The following is a 24314-nucleotide window of genomic DNA, read 5'->3' as shown; positions in this document are numbered from 1 at the left end:
ACTGCACCTGTAGAACCCTACACAAACAAACATGTAAGCCATGCTGTGTATGAGATATAAAATCCATAATCAAGGGACAGCTCCTACCTGAAAATAGGGAAGGGCCACTTGAACTCTTTTATTTCTAATGACACAATTAGGTACAGCAAATAGACTGAAACCCAAGGAATAAAATCCATTCCTCTGTCTACCATATGATGCAATAAAATGCTAGGCCATATCCAAATCTGTAAATTAAAGGGCTCTCTCCTACATTAAAATTTGAGATTTTGATGAGACACAAAAACCTGTATTTCATAAAAACTTGGTAATATTGCTCAACACCTTCTTTACAACTGCCATCACCAGGGAGGAGGATGATAGGACAATGAGTAAGATATAGAGATAGAGATAGAGATAGAGATATACAGAGAGATATATAGAGATATATATATAGATATATAGATACATAGATATCTATATAGAGATATATAGATATAGATAGATATAGATATATCTAGATATATCTATATATCTATAGATAGATGTAAATATCCAAAGAGAGCTTCTAACTTAAAAGAAGTTATCAAAATATTGCTAGCAAAGGGCATTAAAACCATAGGCTCAACACATTTCAAGTGGATTTCAAGAACACAAAGCTCCTTTCTGAAAGTCTTTAGATTAGAATGTAACACTCCCAACATACCTCACTCAGGCTTTCTCAACATTACCAGGGCTGTTTTCAATAGAGGGGAGAGAGGTCAAAAGAATGGAAATAATGAATTCTAATAACATTTTTCATCTCCTTAGCTCTAATTGGCCATGCACTCCCATCTTCAAAAGATGGGGCAGAGGGATAGAAAAGAAAGGTGAAAAGGAAGCAAATGGCAGCATTCCAGAATCATAATCCATCCAGAAATAGAAAAAAGAAAGAAGAAAGAAAGAAAGAAAGAAAGAAAGAAAGAAAGAAAGAAAGAAAGAAAGAAAGAAAGAAGAAAAAGTGTAATAGACTCAGGATTTTTTTTCCCTTTCAGTTCTGTCACTTGTAGACGATAGATACCCCAGCAGGAAAACCCCCATCATGTTCTTTTGGCAAAGTCCTACCATCACAGAAGGAGACATGATGGCTTGATGGATAAAATTCTTGAAATTGGACCTATACACTCATAATATCCTTTACCAATATTTTAAGATTATGCCATATACTGCATGAAAGGATTTATTTGATTCTGGGAGAGATGCTGTACATTTTCTAAAACTGTATTTCCCAATAAAGATTACTGTTTTAAGGTATAATCTTCTTTGAAGATTTTGTGAAGATATATATCTATAATATATCTACATATATACACAGTTTTTGTAGTTCAAATTATAGCATCTATAAGCACAATCTTGGTGATTTCTTCCATTTTGAAACCTCATTTCTAACTCCTGTGTCTTTTTTATCTTTCCCTGAATGTCCTGTACTTGCCCAGTGTATTCTGTTTTAAAAAGATTCTTTTTATTATTACTAGTGACTTAGTTTAAGGGAAATTTATTAACTCATGAGGATTACTGTATTTGGTGAGCAAGGACTACACTTATAACTCACTTTTACTCTATAGCTCATAAGATTGAGCACAAAGTAAGTGTTTAAGTCTTTTATAAAGACAGATTTCAAGTTTTCTTTTAAGCTGCTTGATTCAGTACTTCACATAGGGTCTTTCACAGACAAATTCTCAATAACTTCCATGTAATGACTGAATGTAATCAACCTGAAATATTTTATCGTTAATAACCAGAAACAGTAGGTATATATAATTTCCCTGAAGCTGTGAGCTAAGGATTTTGTGTTTATCAAGATACACACATGTGTGTTACTATATATAATCTTCTTATCCACACATCTAGTCCCTGCCTGCTTCTCCTTCCTTGTACATGCATCCTTCATGGCACCTTGTTAACTTTGCTACAAGTGCCCTACATACAATTTGGATGATAGTATCTTCCTTACATGGAGGAAAGAGACGGTACCAGATATATCTATGAAATAATATGAGCCAATTTTATAATTATATGTGCATGTGTGTGCTACATATTTCTCTTTTTGATATTGCATTAGTAAATTTTGAACCAGCTCATTATTTAAATATAGAATTTTGGGTAAAGTCAATAAAAGGAAGATGATGGAAGGGATGAAGAAGGCAAAGATCTCTCTTTTTCTTTTAGTGCTTCGTACCATACCTGGCACGTGGCTGATGTTTAATAATGTTGGTTGAAGAAAGGATCTAAGGAAAGGAAATAGAGAAAGGAAGGACAAGATGGAGAAAGACAGGAAGGACAAAAGGAAGGCAAGCAGGCAAAGAAAAAGTAAAAACAAAAACAATTTCAAAAACATAAAACATATAACTTCCCAGGACACTAAAAGTGTAACTAACAACACATGAACAGTCTGAAGGGTACATGTTGGAATTTAGGAGAAAGACAAAAATGTCACTTCAGATGCTAACTCCATTTTAAAATTGTAAAAGAGTCTCTAAAATAGACAAGAATGGAAAAAACATTGGCCCTGCCACATGATAACTGTGTAAACTTACGCAAGTATTATCCTTGTGTGAGCTTTACCTCCAAAACTTGCAAAATAGGAATAATTAGTATTATTTTGAAAGTATGATGTTCAAATACAATAATACATGGGATTAATATCCATGATAATATGTAATCACAAAAACTACTTGGCAACTGAAAAACAGAAGTATCAAGATGCAGTTTCAAGTTCTTCAAGGAGGGGATGGCTATCTATTTTTGACACTTTTCCATCTTATAATTCCCACCTAAAGTGTCATATCCAAATACTAACACCCAGAGAGTCTGGGCCAGAAACTGATCCTTGGAAGTAGCTCAAGTCCAGTGAAACACAGAATTGTTTCTAACATTACAATTTCACACGGAGAATTTGAATTTCGATTCAGTATTTTTTGCTAAGTCAATAAGAAAGAACTAGTTATGAGTTTTAGCTTTAAGTTCTAATCTGTGTTATTATAATGCTAACATAAGATTTATGCCACCTTAGTAAATGAGAGAGAGAAAGAGGTTTAGCTGAAGCTTTGAACTGCTGGAGAAGATGGTGTGGACATAGGAAACACTGTATCCATGCTTGGCTTCCATTCAATGAAGTCAATACCTACCAGCTCCAAGTGCGTAACACAGGTACCCTGGTGGGAGGTACCTTGAAAACTGGTGGTATCTGTATGCAATCACAAAACACCTTTTTCACCTTCAAGGTTGTACTTGATATCAAGCCCTGAGCTATAACTTGCAAAGTTCTAGGTTGTTCCTTGGCACTGAGTTAATATTAAACCCACACACTTGATATTTTCTGTGGAAAGTCATATCACGCAGACTTTTTGACATTGTCAGGGTAAAGTCTCTTGTAGATCTAGAATTTCTAGATATTGAATAGCAAGGGATAAGCCATTCATTGGTGTCTTCAACATTATCTAGATTGTGCCTGTCTTTCCTCCTATGAAATGCTTTACAAAGAATTCAATTTCTACAGAATCTTCTAACCGTTTGTCAGAAAATGGAATACAACACCTCAGGATGCATCCCCCAGCTGGTCTTGTTCAAGGGGCAGTAGTAGAGTACTGCCGATAAAGCTGTGTGAAGGATTTAGCGTTGTTCCAGATCCTGTCTTCATCCCCATTTAAGGGCTTACAGAACTTGGAGAGCTAAATCCTTCAATTCCACGGGCAGCCCTTTGTAAAAAGCAAGGATTATCTCATTCATGGAGTTATTACTTAGGGAAGTTCCACAATTACTTAACTGCCAAACTTTATAATTACGCAGCAGCGACAGTTACAACATCAAGAAGTTCACTTGTTATAGCAAAGATACAGAGTGTGCATTCAATTAAAATATATACTCAGGGTAATTCTTAGATATTAAATCTTGATAGATTTTCCATTTTACCCTCTGTCTCATTAATTAAATGTTGAAATGTAAGCAAGTTGATGACTGGACTAAAACTAATCTCTTTAGAAAGTGGCCTCCAGCAATGACAGTTTGACAGTGGAGCTGAATGTACAAAAAGCAAAAGTCTAAGCGCCTAAGGGACACTTTTTAAAGAGAGAGATTAATTATTTAGTTTAGAATAACATAAAAGATGCCCCGCTCTTTTAATAACGTATATATTTGAATGTATAACATTCACGTAATATTAAAGGGATAATAAATGACTCTTCAGTCCGAAAGCTCTTTTTTTTTTTTTTTTCTTATTGAAGAACAGTTAGTCATCTACATGAGTCTCCACATAATGGAGCCATGAGTTGAATAGGGATTCGGTGGAAACATCACCCTGAATGCCTCAGATAACAAAGCTGACCTAGAAGACAGAGGTTAACTTGCAAACACTGGAGTCAGTCAGCTGAGTTTCAATCTCAGTGCTATTCCCTGATAAGATTGTGTGAACCATGGGGAAAGTGGGCATCCCCTCTGTGCCCCAGGTTTTCATCAATAAATCAAGATTAGAATGTAATGCACAAAGTATTGAAAGATTACATGCATTGACACATGGAAACTGAGAGCAGGTTCTAGAACAAGATAAATGTTCCATTATTATTATTATTATTAATCATTTGCTACTTGCATGAATAAAGAAAATAACATTTGTATACATGCTATCCCAACTGCCCAACTGAAAGGAAATATTTACATTTACTAAATATACTATTACCAACCTAAGACTTTAAAGAAAACATATCAAAGTTGTAGGAGTCAAGGTGACAATGATAATGATAATGGTATAAGAAATTATAATCATAGTTAGATTAATTCCATATATTAAAGAGTCCTTTATATAAAAGGCAGAGAAAAGGGATATTCCACTAAAACCTCTCTGCAGTTAATCTTATCCATTCATCTCAGAGAGATGTGAACTAATCAAAAATTCCTACCCAAAAGTCCTCCTCAGCCTAAATGTCTACATAAATTTATTTTCTACTACTTCATACTGATAATACAAAAAGTTAATGCTAAGAGTTTTCTTCATGTTTTCTGCTTTGATCCTTTGTAGTTTGTAGATTCCATATCATTTTTTGGTAGACTGTCCTTGGTTTAATGGTCACTATAAAGAAATTATCTTCCCATTGTGTGTAATTCAATATTCATTGGGGTAAAAAATAAAAATGTATATTGAACAAATGGAGAAATTACTATTTTTCATAGGAGTTATTTTACTTGTTTTCCTTTAGTAACAACAAGAAAAACACGTAGCCTACATTTTTTTTTGGAAATATCAAATAACAAAATGCTACCGTGAATGTGCATTTACGTTTCCTATATGAAAAAAGTGATCTGAGCAAACAGTTGCTCAAGACCAATTGAGAGGATCTTTAGAATTGATATGATGGCAGGAAAAAAGTACGAGCTGGGAAAACTCTTGCCGCTGAACAAAATCTCTGGATTAATTTTATCTAACTTATAAAGCGCTAGTGATCATATTTATGCCTGTGGTTATAAAGACCCAAAATATGTTTTAAAAATGTTTATGTCAATGCTAAAGATTATTCCCATGGTTAAGATCAGCCTCAAACTCTACAGAAATGGCTTCTTGCTTATAAAATGTAAGCAATTTTGTAGGGAAGTAATCTTTTTGGCATGCTGTGAAGAAACAAGCTAAGATGCTAACTTAGGGTTACCTGGGCATGAATTCTACTCCGTTCCAGAGACTGCCCCCCTCCCCCTATTTCCTTTTCCCACTCACGATAAGGATCTGAACTAGTTGATTCTGCACTTGGCTCCTGACTCAGGCAGGGACCACCTATCACTAAGTTTGCACACATGATTCTGGAATACTGAAACAAGGTCCTGACATGACAGAACTGTGCTGCAGTACAAGAATGAGGTTCTCAGGCCTGGCAGCCTACCGTGCTGATGGTGTCACTGAAGGCTGCGTGCTCCAGCTAGACATCAGGGGACTAGGACAAGCTGGCCTCAGAGAGGTTGCATTTGCTCCTGAGTGTCCACATCATGACTGCCAATAAGATTCTTACCTTGTTTTTTTTTTTTTTATTGGCAATTAAATCCTCTCTTTACAATGGTATGCCAAGCTGTAAAGTATCTTTTTATTTATAAATGGTATCCTTCTGAAGTCCCTGACTACATTTTGAAGGAAAATATTTGAGGATGTTGACTCCGCCAAGTTTTGGTGGGGCTAAAATGCTTTTTAAAAGCAATTCTATCAATTTGTCTCATTTAAAAGTCCAAACCATCGTAATACATTTCTTTTCCCAGTCAAAAAGGGTAGACTTTAGCATTTTAGCAAACGATGCTCTTCTCGTCTTATCCTTGAAACCCAATTTTGTACCTCTTTCTTCCTTAACCGACTTTAACACTGAATTGATTTTTTTCCTTGTGGTCATTTTTAATCTTTGGTCTTAATTGGTAAATTAGTTTGGTTGCCATTTAGACTTTTCTTCTCAAATCCAAAATACAGTTCATTTGATGAGTTTTATTTGATTACTTAATTTTACTGTGAGTAGCTTTTCCTGGAACTGAGTTATATAGCCCTGAATGTATATTTGTATTTCTCGATATCCGAATCATATATCCATCCACCCATCCACTCCTGCACCCATATGACAACTCATCTGGACCACAGAGAACAGGCACCATATGGCAACTTTGTGTAATTTACTTTAGATTTTTCTGAAGCACAGGTGTACCACTATAGAGATAAAGGATTTAACTGTTTACATCAACGCTTAAAACACATTATTCCAGAGGTTCGTTATATTTTTTGGCCAAACTGAGTTGTTTAAAGCAGAGTTCACATCTACCACTGTATTTCTTGATATTGACATATTTTACAAAGATTGCTTAAATGTCACTTTTGTCAGTTAAGCTTATTATTATTATTTGGTCTCCGTGGACTAATTTCCACTTTCACTCAATACCATTCTTTTCTTTGGAGTATTTTCCAAGTATATCTGAATAATTTTTGATGGAATTCTTTATTTAATGTCTATCCCACTACCAAATTATAAAACCCACTAGAGTGAAGACAATTTCCATCTTATTTATTTTATACTCCCAGCACCTGGCATGGTGCTTGGTATCCAGTAAGTTCTCAGTAAAGATCTGTGGCATTGTTGAGTGGGTGAGACTGAAGTCATTTTTATAGGTGGCATATTATTATTTTTAGTTTGTTTTAATTAATTTATTTATTTTGAGAGAGAGAGAATGAGAGTGGGGCAAGGGCAGACAGGAAGGAAGAGAGAGAGAAGCCCAAGCAGGCTCCACACAGTCAATGCGGGGCCTGATACGGGGCTCAAACTCGTGAACTGTGAGATCATAACCCGAGCTGTAATCAAGAGTCGTACATGTAACCAACTGAGCCCAGGTGGCATATCATTTTAAAAGGAAGAAGGAGGAGGAGGAGGAGGAGGAGGAGGAGGAGGAAGAGGAGAAGGAATTGGGGGAGGAGGAGTTAGAAGCGGGAGGGGGAGGAGAGGGAGGAGCACAGCAGCAGATATGTGCATGTGTCATTTCTACAGTTTTCTTCTGTTTGGTGTGTTTGGGTGATTATGAAATTGCTTTACCCTTAGGGCTACAGATTGAGAAAACTCAGATGTGCAAAGTGCTCTGCAAATGTTTCAGTCCAATTTGGAAAGGGTATCAGAACGGGTTGCAACAGTAATTTAAAACGAGATGGAGTTCTGTGGGTCAATACTGGTAGAGTAACTTTTGAGCACTGTCTTGCTATTTGATTGAAGAAAGAAAATGCATCATTCAACACAGGTGTTGAAGGCCTACCATGCATAATACAGGCTACTGGGCTTTACAATGTATATCAACAAGCCCCTGCTTCAAACTGATTATAATCTGAGAAGTTATAGGAATGCTAACTGTAGGAAAAGCTAACTAGAAAAGAAAAATAATTGATGAATACAAGGGCAAATGATTGCTATTTCAGGCATTCGGAGAAGCACTACCAAAAGAAGTCTGCATAGAAACAGCCTGGTGGGTCTAGGCCATTTAGATGAGAAGAAAAAGGGAGACTAGTAATCTAAATGAAAAAAAAAAAGTTATGTGGGCAAAGACGCAATGGAAGGGACAGCCAAATGGAAGGGATAGTCACTGCATTCAGGACAACGAGTAGAACAATTTGGCTCAAGTAAAGCGTTCACCCAAAGAGAAGCAGAGACATGGGTATTAAGGTAGATCGAGCCATAAAGTGAAACTATAAGTAAGAGGCTGAGGAGGACTGTATCATCTGTCAGTTTCCCTGAAGCCACTGACAGGTGGCATAATGATAGCAACATAAAATATTCAATGATGATAATATCTTAATACCTCACAGCATTTTGTTTCAGAGTAATTTCATCTATTATTCACAAAAGAAATTTTTTTCTCGTTTTGCAGAGATGTCACTGCATATCAATAAATGTAAATGAGCTAGCTGTTTAATAGCAGAGCTATGATTCAAATCTACATCTTCTGCCCTGGCATGTTACAAGAGTAAGCAGGAGTTGTCAGAGTGAGGAAAGAGAGGCCAGGGGAGTTGTTCCCTGTGTTATGCAGACCGGAAAGGATAAGAACCGCATGAATTCGTGTGGGTTACCCCAACGGATGGACGGGCCATTTACGGTCCTCATCACTTGCGGAAAGCTGCTTTTCTTGTAGGCAAGTACAAACTTCTAATCGGAGCTAACAGACATTTAAACATGAAGCTGATCGCGCATCTATTACAGGTGTTAAGATGGCAGAGTGAAACTCTTTTCCCCATCACTTCATTTTGCCAAAGAACATTCCTGCTGCCTTTAATCTGTAGGCACTTAAAAATCAAATCATACTGTAACTATTGGGTTATAACTCCAGAACACTTTCTGGTCATCTGGTTTTTCTTTTTTCTTTTTTCAATTTTTTTTTAATCTTTATTTATTTTTGAGAGAGAGACAGAGCGCAAGCGGGGGAGGAATAGACAGAGAGGGAGACACGGAATCTGAAGCAGGCTCCAGGCTCTGAGCTGTCAGCACAGAGTCGGACCAGACGCGGGGCTGGAACCCACAAACCGCGAGATCATCACCTGAGCTGAAGTCAGGTTTAACCCACTTCACCACCCAGGCGCCCCCCCCGCAACCCCACATCTGTTTCTAAGAATCAAATGATTAATTTAGGGATTCGTCACTCTCTGTCCATTGATTATGTTTTTGAAGGTGCTTTCAACCCAGTTTTCTTGCACCTCCTTATAAAATTCTCATTGCCATTTATTTTATTCAAATCCGGTAATCCTTACTTCAGCTGTGAATAACTGACTCCTACTCCACATACTGTACACAGTGTTAGCATAATAGCTTTAAAGTGCTTCAGAGATTTTACACAAAAGTCTTTTGAAATTATGCTCAAACTGAAGAATGTACCTTTTTTCTTCCTATCAGTTTATCTTTTTCTTTCAGAAGAATTTTTTATGAAAAGGTTCCCAAAATGAACCTCCCCTTCCTAAGAGAATGTGATCTACCCTAAACACAAGAAAACAGTGAAAGCAATACAAAACCTCAAAGATAGCAACTCACTGATGTCTATTTTTTTTTTTTTTAATGTTTATTTTTGAGAGAGGGAGAGTGTGAGCAGGGGAGCGGCAGAGAGAGAGGGAGACTCAGAATCTGAAGCAGGCTCCAGGCTCTGAGCTGTCAGCACAGAGCCTGACTCCGGGCTTGAACCCAGTAGTGGTGAGATTGTGACCTGAGCTGAAGTCGGAAGCTAAACCGACTGAGCCATCCAGCCACCCCATTAAGTTCTACTTGTTAAATCAGAACACTTGACAAAGAAGCAATGTATACCCTGTGGGAGAAATTGCAATTGGTCTCAAGCAAAACTGATACCCAACATTTTGATGAGTAGAAAAAGTCTAAGTCAGTTTTATATGGAGCGAAATCCCAGTCTTCTTCCTCTTCTTCTTTTTTTTTTTTTTTTTTTTTTTTTTTTTTTTACTGTTTTAACTCTTTGTCAATTCTTAAAAAAAAAAAAAAAAACTTGTATCATCTGTGCTATTTAGTAATTGGTCTCTGTCAAGAAAATTGCTTGTTTGGGTGCTCCTTTCACCAGGTGAAATAGAAAAAAAAATGGTTTTAATGCCATAAAAAAAAAAAAACCTAAGTGTTCATATTGTGTATACTTTTAGGAATTAATAGGATTGGAGCGCCTGGGTGGCTCAGTCGGTTGTGCGTCCGACTTTGGCTCAGGTCATGATCTCGCACTCCGTGAGTTCAAGCCCCGCGTTGGGCTCTGTGCTGACAGCTCAGAGCCTGGAGCCTGCTTCGGATTCTGTGTCTTCCTCTCTCTGACCCTCCCCTGTTCGTGCTCTCTATCTCTGTCTCAAAAATAAATAAACATTAAAACATTTTTAAAAGAAGGAATTAACAGGATCATGGTAGGACATGCAACATGACCTACGGAGGTCTTGCATTCCTTGCAGGTACCACAGGGAAATTATCTGGTATGAGAACCCACATCCAATCCAAGGGAATTAGTTCTTACTGGTTTTATACAGAAGACTTTAAGACTAAGACTTTTGTCTGGCAAAAAAAAAAAAAAAAAAAAAAAAAAAAAAAAAGTGCTGCTTAAAAATAAAAGTTTCAAAAACACTGGTCTTGACTTTATTATTATTTTTTCCTTTTTCCAATCAAATGTGAGCCATTCTTTAATGCCCAGGTCACATTTTGCCTTAAACAAGTCCTTCTCTGACCATTCTAGAAAATCATTCTTGTCGAATGTACTTCGTGTTCAACTCTCTTAGTTTTACTCAATGACACCATGTCTTGTATTTTTATTCAGTCACCCACATGTCTTACTTTGTCAACTGGCTTATAAGCACTTGGCACATCAAGAGCATATTTTGTTTTACTTTGTACACTTCTTGCCACAGAGTACTAAGGACAGCTCCTCTTTTCTAGAAATTAGGCAACTAGGAAAGAGGGGGCAACTCTCTGTTGCCCCCTGCCATCCATGGTTGTGACAGAAACTTCACTGTGCCTTCTGATAACTTCTCTCTGTGGCCACAGAGGAGGGCCCACCACAGTTAAAAATGGCAGGGTAAGAGACTGTGGTGTGGCCATCCCACCCAGAAGGCATGCCTCTCTGGGCTATTAGGGTGGAGGCAGGGGTTGGAGAGTCATGTGCTCCATCTATAGGACAGCACAGATGTGTGTGTATGTGGGGAGAGGCAAGGATCTCAGAAAGCCACACTCAGATATGCTGCATAAATATTACGTAGACCAATGCCAACTATAGTTAATGGCTCTTTCATATGTTATCACCCATTCTGTCACACCTATACCACTTCCTGTCATTTCTGAATCAAGAAATTACCTTGATAAAAAAAGATAATGTGTCCCTTGCTCCTCCTCTCTTTCCTATAGTCAGTAAATAATACCCTCTTGTTTCCTGGCCTCTTTTAGGCACACAGGTATGGAGTTTCACAAAGGAAGTACAGGATGCTAAACCAGAAGATACGGGTTTGACTCCAGTTCATCACTACCTAATTGAGTGACCTGGGGCAAGGTAATTTAGCAACAGATACTCTTCATATTAAGAGGGGGTGGGGCTAATGATATTTACTTTTAAGTTTCATTCATTTTTTAAAAAATAAATGAATATGCACTTGCCTAGCACAGTATCTGACTCGTGGTAGGTATTCAATAAATGCAATTTGAGTTTGAATTTCAAACTATAGATTCTTCCGCTTATTGTTCTTGATCCCTTACATGCACCATCACACTATTCTCATTGAAATCTACATCCTTTTTAAGAAGCATGATTTTGGATTGCTTTCAATTATTTCTTTTAAAACCCAAATCTACTAGACCAGTTTACTATAGACCCTGCTATACATTAGAATCTCCTGGAGAATAGTTAAAAACTAACACTGCCTGGGCTCCACATCCAGATCAACTGAATCTGTAACTGAAGATAATCACAAGATTTGCATCCAACAATAAATGAAAAAGCAAGGGGGAAAAGAATGGCTAACATTCATTAAAACCAAACCCAAATAAAACACCTTATGAATTATTGCACATAGTATGTAAGAGCGCAAGAAGGCTCTAAAACCACTTACCTTTGTTATTGTACACATCTAAGTAATTTGGTGCTGAAAAAATTGTAATTAGAGAAGGGAAGCCTGTCGTTTGGCTTTTCCTGTACATGCGATACCTAAAAACAACAAATATGATTTAAAACAAGGCTATTATGAAAAAAATGATATCAAATTATAGCCTTAGAAAAAGAAAACTAAAGTTATGCTTTATCACTCCAAGAGAACTCAATTACATAACATTAAACAAAATTTTCTCTCTAAAGTCTGTTTTACGCAGACATCAATTCATCTCAAGGTTGACAATGAAACATGTACAGTTTCTGAGTAGGCCTTTCCTGAGTTTAACGGACTTAGGGGAAGAGTGGAATTCAATGAAAAATCATAATTCATTTCCATGCGTTCAACAGAGATGACAAAGGTTACCTTTCACACGAAGATATCCTGCACCTACCATGTTTTTGAGAAGTTTGCCTATATTTTTGACCTAAGACTAAATAAGCAGAGCAATATATAAATCTTTACCACTAAAAACCAGGCTGATTATTCTAGTTATCCATATAATATTCTGTGCAATACCTATGCAATATTCTGTTATGGTCTTGACTAAGTGATTTGCTTTTCAAAGAATGGTTAAATCTATGGGTTTTACATATTGAAAGTTGTTTCTATTTTAGAACTCTCTTTATTACCAATCTCTTCTGAGATCTGCAGGTCAAAGATTATTGTCTCAGCAGGGTAATATTTAATCAATCAGTAATGAAACAGAACATCTGCAAGATCTTTGGAAATAAACCAACAATCCAGTTACTTTTCTTCTACTTAGACAAAAATAGGATTTTAGTCCTCAAATAATCAAAAACATTACAGGAAATTCTGGCTCTTTTCCATTGAGGTGAAAGCACATGTCACGACTTCTACGTAACAGATTTTAGTAATATCAGTTTAGAAAAATTCTTATAAAACGCAAAACAAAATGTTATCACTCCTTGGGTATTCTGAGCCAGTTATTTATGGCAGAATAACCATGCCTACTCTAATTGGGTTCTAAAGGTGCCTCAAATAGTACCTTTAGATAGATAAATAACCACCTTAAAAATTATAATTTTAAAAATATTTTGATACAACTTTTCCTAGAAGAAAATATCTTCTTAAAAGTCTTTTGAAATGTTCTAGAAGTATTTATTCTGCATATCCAACTGAACTTTGCTGGAGGAAAAAAAAGTCAGAATGTGATAGATAATAACACCCTCAATCTTAGTACTTTGACGTTATAAATCACGACTGGCTAGGCCTACTTGATAACAAATAAAAACAAAGAAACTAAATGACATAATCGCAATTTACCCCCAATAAATCAATCAAGTGCCCGTTTTGAACAAATATACTAATTGATTTTAACTGATGCATTATTTTAAAATATTTTCAAATAAGCAGATGATTTCCGGTCTGTAGTGGGATTAATATAAAGCTGCCTAAAATGCTCAGTTGGGATAGTCAGCCAAAAGAGCATGGTGACATCACTGCCTTGAAAAGTTAAAAAAAGAAAACAAAAAAGAACTTATTTGAGGACCCCATTGGTTAGGCATATCATTAGGTTATGTCGAAGGTCAGCTATGACATGATAGTACTGGATCCAATACTAAGCTGTTGGGTCAGTTCATCCCTGTTGATTATTGCTTGAAAAAAGCTAACTTTGAAAGGAGTCTGGGATCTGCCTTGATGTGGGATCATCGGACATGGGCTTACTTCAGGATGTGGGCATCTCTACTCCTGATTTCGGCACACAGAGTATAATACTAAGCGGTCCTCTATTCCAAAGAATTCAGAATATGAAGGAATGAGTTTAAGCATTTGAAGGCAAACAACACCTTTCAGTGGAACCTACTGAGAAGGGTACTGGACATCAAATGCTTTTCATTATGCCTCTTGCTCCCGAGTGCAGATTCAATGCACTATCAAACTGAGTATCTGATGTTTCTTACTTTTCTAAGCCCTTATCATTGGTCTACCAATTATACTAATAATTATATGAAACCTGGACCCTAAATTTTAAAATTCACTATTATAAAATCATGTTATACATTTATTAGTTAGAATATAGGACTTTCTCTCTCATTTAAATGCCTCTGCTTTTGTCCTTTAAAACTTCGCAAGGGTCAGGAATGATATTCTTTAAACAAGAGTACACTGTGCAATATCTGTTAAATATTTACGTGTAATTCTCATTCACACTGCCAACCAAGACTGAAAAGTTGCTGGTAATTTACTCACTGACTGGACCGTGGGAAGAGCAGGAATGGAAGGAAATCAGAGGGACCCTTACAAGGGCTTAAGAAAGCCAGCTGAAAATTTTACCTGTTCAGGCTAAAAACGGAGGTGCTTTAAAGAAGACCTTACAACACATTTACAACTCATTCCCCAGGATCCTGCCCTATCTCTGTCATCAGAAGACAATGTTAAGATCTAAGTGCTTCAGGGAGAGAGCCTACCAAAAGGGACCCTCCAAACCTGAACAAAGTGAGGAAGCTGGGACCCAGGAACAACACATAGTTTCCGTAAACCCACCAAACTGCTCACCCTGCATCTTGGGCTTCATGGGCTCGGAGTATAGACAACAGGTTATTGTGCTGTAAGAATTCACATACAGCCGGGTAGCTGCCAGAGACAAAAAGAAAAGAGAAAGAAGCATCTGTTACGAAATCATCAAGTGTAGCACATGTATCTGTAACATCCCCATCTATGTGATTTGATCAAGCGTAATCAGACATACATCATTCATGAAACAAGCCTCTTGGCTCTCAGGACAGGTCCCCCCCCCCCACCCCCCCCGCCCTGTGGCAGAAAAACACCTGCAGCTGTACTTTTTTACATAATCAGAAAGGACTGGAGATGTGCGAACAGGACAAAGAATGCAGGCCATTATATAACAACACTAGAAAAATGCCCACTCATAGAGAAAACCAGTATCAAGTCTACGTTTAAACACAGGTGAACAGGAGCATCAAGATAACATGAGAATAGAATTTAAAACATAAACCTCCATGTTCTCAAATACAGCACCATTTGTATTTGGATGCACGTGCGTGCCTGAGTACTCTACAGAGAGACGGAGTGAGGGAGTAGGAGAGACTAAGTCTTCTGGAAACCGAGCTATCAACTTACTTATGAGTACATTAATTGATATATCCTTCAAAATCCAAACACGATTATGGAATTCACAGGTTTTAAATTGTGTACTTTAAATACGATCAACAGAACCATATCTTAAGACTTATTCTTTATACTGACTTAATAAAAGCATTAAATATATAATCAAGATGATTTTGTCTGTTAAGGAAATCTCTAAACCAAAGATGAGAACATTATTAAAAATGCAATGCAAATTACAAACTAAACCTGTAAAACTCTTTGCAATCACTTTGTCTCCAAGAATTTTTAATGAGATAAATGAATGTCATAAAAATGAACAAATTTTAGAAATTTCAAATAAAGAGACAGCAAACCAATGCCCATTTTAATATAAACAAACTGTGGATGCCCACTAGAACTTAAACTACACGTACTGTAAGAAACAATTCAGCAATTATAAAGGTAGCACTTTGAAGAGATACTAAATAGTACATGTCACTCAATGAATTTACTATAGAGAAGATGCAAAGAGTTTCTATATTAAAGATTTTGTAAGAATTCCCTGCTCAAAAAGAAAAGAAATTCCATTAATCTTGCATACCACTGAAGAGATGCTGATTATTAAAAGGATTCAGTTCTTTGCAAAACTGGGATCTGAAATCAAAAATAGTCATGAGGCACCTGGGTGGCTTAGTCAGTTAAGCGTCCGACATCGGCTTAGGTCATGATCTCTCGGTCCGTGAGTTTGAGCCCTGCATTGGGCTCTGTGCTGACAGCTCAGAGCCTGGAGCTGCTTCAGATTCTGTGTCTCCCTCCCTCTCTGCCCCTCCCCTGTTCGTGCTCTGTGTCTCTTTCTCTCAAAAATAAAAAAAAATAATAATAATAAACAAAACATTAAAAAAATAAAAAAATAGTCTGTGCATGTGCACACATTTATGTGCATTTGTGAGCATATGTATGTGTGTTCTAGAATATTTTAGCAATTTGCTAAGGAGAGAAAAAGACAACTTCCTAGCTGTCCCAGGTCAGCTCAGTAAATGAATGTAAATGTAGCCATGGGTTACATGGTAACCTACAAACTGGAGAAGATGGCCCAGAGTGTCCACAGGGAAATGTGTCTGTATCATATCTAGGAAAGTTGACCAACATGTGTCTCCAAAGACTTTTGTTCTATCTTAGGAGAAGGTAAGTATACGACCTTTCCAGATCAGTGTGTGTCAACAAAAGAAACCCTAACTGCTGAGACATTGCTGGGTCTTTAAAGAATAGCACATATGTTTGTACATATTTAGCCATAAAGTGCCCAGCCAAGGGAAGACAGAGTAGGGTGGCACTCAATAAATGTTCCTTCCCTATCTCTTTCAGCCGTTTTTTTTTTTCTTGTGCCCTTGAAATATTTCTTTAGATATATAGTTTATTGCCTTGTTGTACCACTGTAAGACAGAGGGTGTTTGTCTAGGTCTGTCATGTTTTGTCCTTGGACAAATGGCTTGGCAGCACTTTTTAAATTTATTTTTTCCTTTTGTTAGAACCCACACTAGTCCTATGAAAGCATCATTTTAATATATTTTCTTCATGCTAAGTTTTATACCCTTATGTGTTTAAGTTTTCCCCCATGGAAATAGATATCTGATTTTTAACAGTAATCTGAAGAAAACAAAATTAACCTTGCAGCAATCTGCTAGGTTAATAGCATTAACTGAGGAACACTTGTATTATTACTTGGAAGGAACTCATTTTGAAGAAAATCTCTGGAAGTTTAAAGGCATACATAATCAAATATTCAAACTCTCGAAGAATTACAAACATTTTTCTAAATAAACTTAGAAAATATTTGGCTATCAAGATTCCCATTATTGGTCAACTGTCTGCCTGGGATACATTAAAGTCTTCAGTGATATTAGGTGGCGAAAAAACCACAAAACTTCACAATATTTTGTGCTTTTTAATGGAAAGGATGATAAAAAAAAGCATTCCAGCTAAAAAGAACTAAAGAAGATATATGTTAAGAATGGTAATGTCAAAGATTCACTGGTGACATGTTCCATTTGTTGGATGCAACAATCCCTAATCCCTGTGTTAGGCACCAGGAGAGGTGGTACAGTAAGTGTAAGGTGTGATTTCTGTCTTGAGGGTATTTATTATCTAGGCAGGAAAGTAAAGCATGCATTGATATTATGAAACAAGAAAGCAAAAACAGGGGACTGGGGAGATTTTTTTTCAAAAATATCTATCTCATGTTAGATCTTTTGGGGTTTTGTTTGCATTAATGAGGTGATGCTTCTGTGTTTTGTGCCCAACAAGAAGAGCCCCTTCTGCCCCAGGCTGGTCAGCCCAAGCAAGGGCCCATGCCTCGTTTTTAGCAGGGGGCCGGCTGCATCTCAGTCCCACTCACAGCCCTCCAGGGGGCACCCTTGTCAGGCAACGCTTGTATGGTTTCATCAAACCCAATGTCCTGGACATGTCTTTGAAATAAGACTTAATGCAACTATCTGGGAAGGGTAGTGATTCTTTCAGCTTTGTGATATCCATTTACCGGCATGCACTGCTGTGTTTGGGGAAGAAGTTGCACTCTCTGAAAATGCTTTTTTTTTTTTTCCCCACTTGGAACATGATTATTCCTTAAGCACTAGAGAATACATTTCTCTGAGTAGAAAAGGAGGTGGAAATTTCCATGGAATAGTGGGAATCCTTAGGTCTGGGTTTTTATTCCAATTTCTTGTGTAGACTCTGGAAAATTGCTGAACCTCTTTGAGCCTGAATTACCTCATTTGTAAAAATGCAGACGGTAGCATTTATACCACAAACTTAAGATAAAGACTAAATGAGTTAGCAATATATGTAAATTCCCTAGTCCAGGGCCTGGACTGATAGTGGTAGACACGTAACAACTCTTAATTTTCTCTCCACCACCATGGTGTGGAAGACAGAATGCAGCATGGAATGGTGAGTCAGCAACCCTCGATTCTAATGGTAGCTGTTGTGAAAAAGCAAGCTACAGGCCTAAAACGGCATTGCTTAGGCCAAGTCACCAAATTGGGGCTTAATACCTAACCTAAGGGAAGTTTCAACCTCCCCCAAAAGTGTAAATCTTAACTGGTCAGTCAGGAATTTTCTGAGGGGCACCAGTGAGGTAATCTGTCGCATGGGCCCTCTGCCTCCACCAAAAGACGATGAGGTAATGGTCATAAGATCCCCTGCCCCTCCCGGAAGGGAAAGTGACTGGCCTGAAACAAGACTTTCTTTCCTTCTGCTAATAACTCCTTGCCCTGCCCTCCTTCCTATAAAAACCTTCCATTTTTTGTACAGCCCCTCAGAACCCCTCTACTTGCTAGGAGGGGTGCTGCCTGGTTCATGAATCATTTCAGAAAGCCAATTAGATCTTGAAATTTAATCCATTGAATTTTTTCTTTTACAGTGTTAAATTTATTAGTTGTGACTTGTGTCAATTCTTAAAAGCAATGACGTCTGGGGAATACTGGATAGGAAAGCGGTTAGAAAGGGAGAGGGGCAGACACAGACTGAGCAGGAGCAAAGGTAAAGAAGGTAGAAAAGACAAACATGTGAGAAACGGTAGAAAAGCTGTTTTGCCATCAGAGAGAATAGCCATTATTAGACTCAGTCTGTTTATTCTCTTATTTTTGTTCCTTCCTATATTAAGCTATATTTTAGATCTTGAGTTAAACCTTCTGCATTTATCTCTTTAAGATATAGACAGAGGACATTATTATTATTTATTAAATATTTATTTTGAGAGAGAGAGAGTGAGAACACGAGTGGGGGAGGTGCAGAGAGAGAGAGAATCCCAAGCAGGCTCTGCACTCTCTGCAGAGCCCGATGCGGGGCTCAAACCCATGAACCCGTGAAATCATGACCCGAGCCCAACTCAAAAGTCGACACTTAATCGACTGGGCCACCCAGGCGCCCCTACCAGTGGACATTATCAAAAGGCTTTTTTATGCTTTTATGTCTTCATTTATACTTTCCTTAAGTATTTTTAACTTCTGGAAAAGCCCACTCTTCTGCCAAGCCCTCACTGAATTATCACGGGTGAACCGTCCCCTCAAACCCAGCTCATCCTGAGGTGTGCACAGAACTGCTGCATCTCCCATGGTCCCAGAGCGTATTTGTCTAAGACAGCATTCGTCATGTTGTGGTGTCAATTACGTTTAATTCAGTAATAGTAAACGCCTTAAGACACAGATATTATTTTTAAATTTGTCTTTATATCCTAAATTTAAGCAGCAACCTGTCAGCTTCTTGGAGCTCACGTTCACTTGCAGGTGAGAGAGGTAAAGGGTGTCTTTCCCTCATCAGGTTCAGCAAAGCAGAGGCACTCAGCCTGCAACCCTTTGCTAAGGGACTGGGAGAAAGCATCTCCCTGCCTCCTTGGTATCCTTCCCCTCTCTCAGGCCAGTAGTAAGGGAGAACTCTGCCCAACCGCCAAGTTCCTCCTCTGCTTCTGGGGGGCCCTAGCCCCGGGGTGTCCTGCTGTCCGCATCAGCCTGGATGCTGTCAGGCTTATCTTTCCCCAGGACTTGCCACGTCTTTGTTTTGTTTTGTTTCTTTTCCTCCAGGGTTCTTCAAGTCATCTCATTTACCCACTAGGTATCAAGTCTGGAAGGGCTCCGACTCTCCCCGCCACAGTTTCCCCAGAGCTTGAGTCGTCACTTGCGCCTGGCTGTGGGCGGCCTCGGGAGCAGTGAGAAGTTTTTATTCAAGGCAAACATTTTATCGAAGCTTAACATTTATACAGAAAACTGCCCAGATCAGAAGATTACAAACTGATGATCTTCCCATCGTAACTAGCACTCGGGCCGAGGCACAGAACATTACCTGGAACCCAGCCACTCTTCGTATCTCCTTCGAATCACTATTATCTCCTCACCAAGGGTGATTGCCACCCCAGCTTTGAACGTTATAGATTAGCTTTCGGTAATGTTCACCTCTTACTTCAATGTTGTCATTAGGATGCACTCTAGTATGTGGCTTCTTCTGCTGGCATCCTTGTGGCACTCACCCCGTCATCATGGGCAGCTTTGGTTAACTCATTCTCATTTGCTGTCTTAGGTGTGGAGATACACTACAATTTATTATTCATTCTGTTAAATAGACATTTGGGTGGCTTCCATTTCTTGGCTATTATGAATACTGCTGCTGTGAACAATCTTTGGGGTGCACATGTGTAAACATTTCCAGTGGATATAAAAACAAAAGTAGAATAGTTGAATTACATGAATATTCAGCTTTAGTGTATCCTGAAGCAGCTAACTGTGATTTGGGATGAGCAGTAAAATGGGACCATTCAGATGGTCATCTTTCTAGATGCATTCTATTTCATCGTATTTTCTTTTCTTCTTTTTAAGTTTATTTATTTTGAGAGAGAAAGAGAGAAAGCGGGGAGGGGCAGAGGGAGAGAGAGAGAATCCCAAGCAGGCTCCACACTGACAGCACAGAGCCCAATTCGGGGCTTGAACTCACAAACCATGAGATCATGACCTGAGCCGAAACCAAGAGTCAGAGGCTTAACACACTGAGCCATCCTGGCACCCTCCTCATATTTTCATAAACACCACTTTCCCTGCATGCAGAGACCTTTCCCAAATGACTGGTTGGATATACCCTATTTATCCTTTAAAACTCAGGTCTTGTAAAACCTTCATGATGCATTGTCCCTTAAACTCCAATCCACCTCTCTTTGGGCTAGGCCCCCTAACTGTGTGTATGTGTGTGTTGGGGAGGGGGCGGTGAGAGAGAGACAGAGAGAGAGAGAGAGAGAATTTCTACATTCCTCACAGCACTACTCACCTTGCATTTTATTTGTCATAGTTTATAGGTCTCTGACACTCAAAGGCACAGTCCCGCAAAGGCAGGTACTCTAAGTATCTATAGAACCTCACAGAAAGTATATATAATAAGTACTCAACTAATGTTTGTTAAATAATTGAATGATCAAACGAATTCCCAAAAGAACGCCCATTAAGGAAACCGTATGATTTGGGGAGGGAGTGGGAAGGATGTTGCGAAATTTAGGTGTGATTTCAACAAACTAAAAATGAAAGTCTTGAACTCAGCATGAGAAGGGATGGCAGGGTGATCTACAGCTGGTGAAATTTTTTTAAATTTATTTTTTTTAATGTTTATTTATTTTTGAGAGAGAGAGAAGGGCACAGAGTATGAGTGGGGGAGGGCCAGAGAGAGAGGGAGACACAGAATCCGAAGCAGGCTCCAGGCTCTGAGCTGTCAGCACAGAGGCTGACGCAGGGCTCGAACTCACAAACTGTGAGATCATGACCTGAGCCAAAGTTGGCAGCTTAACCGACTGAGCCACCCAGGCGCCCCATGCTGGTGATATTTTTAAGAAAGGGTCAATAAGATGTGATGACTGATTGGTGGTGATTTCAATGCAGAAAGAAAAAGCAGGGATCTTTGTTAGTCTGCATGGCTGTTAATAGAACTGTTAATAGAAACAGCGAAACCAGGAGGAATCTCCCGCGGGGAAGTAAATAATAACACTTTTCAGGCAAGGTGAGTTAAGGTGAGGATAAGACATCTAAGATAAAAATTTCCAGCAGCCACCTAGAAATAGAGAGGTCCAGCTCAGGAAGATAAACAGATGAAGGGGCTAGATCTGGTAATCAAACCACAGAGTTTACAGTTTATGGTGAACGTAAGAGAACATGTGAGCTTCTGGGTGGGGGGGGGAAGGGGAAGAATGAAGAAAAAAATGTGGGAATCAGGAGGAAGACCCAAGATGGGCAGCACAAGAGGCAGGGTGCTGCTGGATCAGTTGGAGGAGAATTGGGACATGTGAGAAGGAGGAACCGGACGACTTCCAGGTGGAAGGGGCTGGCAAATGTCAACAGCAAGAAGAGAAGGTGGGCTGTGTGAGGGAAGAAGACAGGCTGCTGATCTGTGATTAAGAGCCCAGCAGTAATTTGAGTGTGCCGCAATTTGCAGCTTCAAAAACCCTTTTAAAATGACTGTCAAGATGTTCTTTAAGTTTCAGAGTTTAGAGGAACTTCAGAACGTCTGACCGAACTCACTCCTTTCAAAGCAAGCCAGACCTAGAACACAAAGCTTACGTGATTCATCCAAGGCAGGCATGCACACTGCCAACCCGAGCACCAAATCTGGCCGACAGCTTTGTTTGGTCTACATGAAAATGAAATTTTTACCTCCAACCTGTCAGGATCCTCACGGATTTGTACGGTGTAAATCTTGGTCTGTTAAGGATCACAGGTACCTGCCTGGACATTACAGGCTTTTGAGTTCGCAAACTCCACTCTAAGGTTCCAAACATAATGGTAGCACCTGGGCAAAAGCAGAGGATTCCTCCCCCTCTGTCCCACCGTCTCTCTTCTCTAACTCATGGTGGCATGAGTGCATTCTTACTGATGCATTTTTCTGTAGAACTTCATTTCATTTAAATCATGGCCCAGACAGTATGTTAGATGAGGGACAGGGTGGCAGGGCAGATTCCACATAAACGTGTAAAATAAAACTGGGAGTTGTCCATCAAAATGACTGCCAATAACTCAAGTGAAATTGTCACCAAGTTTCTCTACCAATTTGATCACTCCCTTGTGCCCCTCTAGCTCGGCTTTATAAGCCACGGCCACAGAAGATGCCTTGCCGCCTCCAAGGGAACTGAAAACAAAAGAATCAAAAAGCTCTAGGAGAAGGAAAGAGTCATTTTTCTCTTCTGTAGATGAAACAGAATCCAGATTGCTCTGCCATTCGCCAGAGTCGATAGGCTGTGGGTTTATATTCAGCATTTGTCATGGCTACAGATATTACAGAACTCTCTAATGAGAGGACTTAAACAATCATTTTGTTGAGAACAAAAGTGTGAAAACATGCATAATCCTCTAATTATCTAGTTTGATGGACTTTATCTCTGATGTAAACACATCTGTTTCTATACTGACAAAACAAAAATACCGTAACTTTATGTAAGTCCAGCACAGAACTTTACCTAAAATATGATTTATTTGAACAGCTGACTCAGAAAACCAATGGAAGGATGTTACACTGTGAATGAAAGAAAGATTAATGCAATGAGCCTCGATATCAAAATCAAGAGGTTGGGATTTTACTTGCTACTGGATTATTGAAGCACAGATCAGGGGTATAAAGTAAATCAGTTAAATTCTCACAGTGTAATTAGGGATTTGACACCAGATTTTAAAAACTGAAAAATTGGCTTTGATATATTTCAACAATATTTATCTTTTTCACTAAAACTTTTATCATATTTAAGAAAAGATCACTTCCAAATTAACTAATTCCTAAAAAGGAACTTTAGGCCTTGCAGAAATATTTACCACCCTTCTTCATGTCACCCCAAAATAGACTCCTTGGACATGGTGCCCAAATTTCCAAATCATAGAAATGAATTGTAATCTTTCTTATCAATAAGCTTGGAACAAACCTCTTTCTTCATATGTATAACAAAAAAGTATTCTGTGAAGGCCGTTTTACAGTGCGCAAGACCTTCTGTTCACAAACTCACTTCTCAATCACTTCAACAGAGGAGTGAAAGGAAACTTTCCCCCCCCCTGTAAGGAAAACTTAAGGCGTGGAACAAAATGCTCTACCGCTGAACAAACTCTGATCGATGTTATGTGGAAGGATGCTGTCTGCTTAGTCTCCAGACAGAAGACATGTTTCAGTTCTTTCTCACAAGCCTTCTCATCTGCTTAACTTCCAGGGCTGGAATTGAGCATAAACTTCAGTGCACATCACGTTTGGTCTGTAGGTTTTGTTTTGGTTAAAGACTGTGTATTATAGAATTTAACATTCTCGGTTTCTCCGTAACCTCCTTCTCCTGTCTCTCTGGCTCCTGTCACATAAACCATATATCCGATGCTAAGAGAACCCAGTGAAGCTGAGGGGAGTCAAATGTAGAGGCCACAACTGAGGTGAAATGTCAGGAAAATCGCGAGGACCCAAAAACCCAGCTGTGTTGCCGATTTCTCTCTGAAGTGCTCTGAAATGTTAGGAAATGGGCAAATCCCCCTACGCTGGCAAATATAAAAATTATTGTAACAATCTTTCAAAGTGGCTTGTGAAAGTGCTAAAAATAAATTTACTGTGGTACCTATATACTGAGCTGCTAATTTTAATT

At 38.5% G+C, this 24314-nt stretch overlaps 1 protein-coding gene across 2 annotated transcripts in view; it reads right to left on the bottom strand.

Moving 5' to 3' along the window:
- Window positions 1-24314, bottom strand: part of PPP3CA (protein phosphatase 3 catalytic subunit alpha) — a 328963-nt gene that overhangs the window by 41639 nt on the left and 263010 nt on the right. For both annotated transcript variants that reach the window (XM_043571713.1, XM_043571717.1), the window contains exons 7-8: window positions 14633-14710; window positions 12077-12171 (exon numbers count right to left, since the gene is read on the bottom strand). In XM_043571713.1, the coding sequence (XP_043427648.1) occupies window positions 12077-12171; window positions 14633-14710 (173 nt within the window). The remainder of the gene's footprint in view (window positions 1-12076; window positions 12172-14632; window positions 14711-24314) is intronic.

This window comes from Prionailurus bengalensis, chromosome B1, assembly GCF_016509475.1.
Source record: "Prionailurus bengalensis isolate Pbe53 chromosome B1, Fcat_Pben_1.1_paternal_pri, whole genome shotgun sequence".
NCBI lineage: Eukaryota > Metazoa > Chordata > Mammalia > Carnivora > Felidae > Prionailurus > Prionailurus bengalensis.
This window is presented reverse-complemented; position numbering and strand designations above follow the sequence as displayed.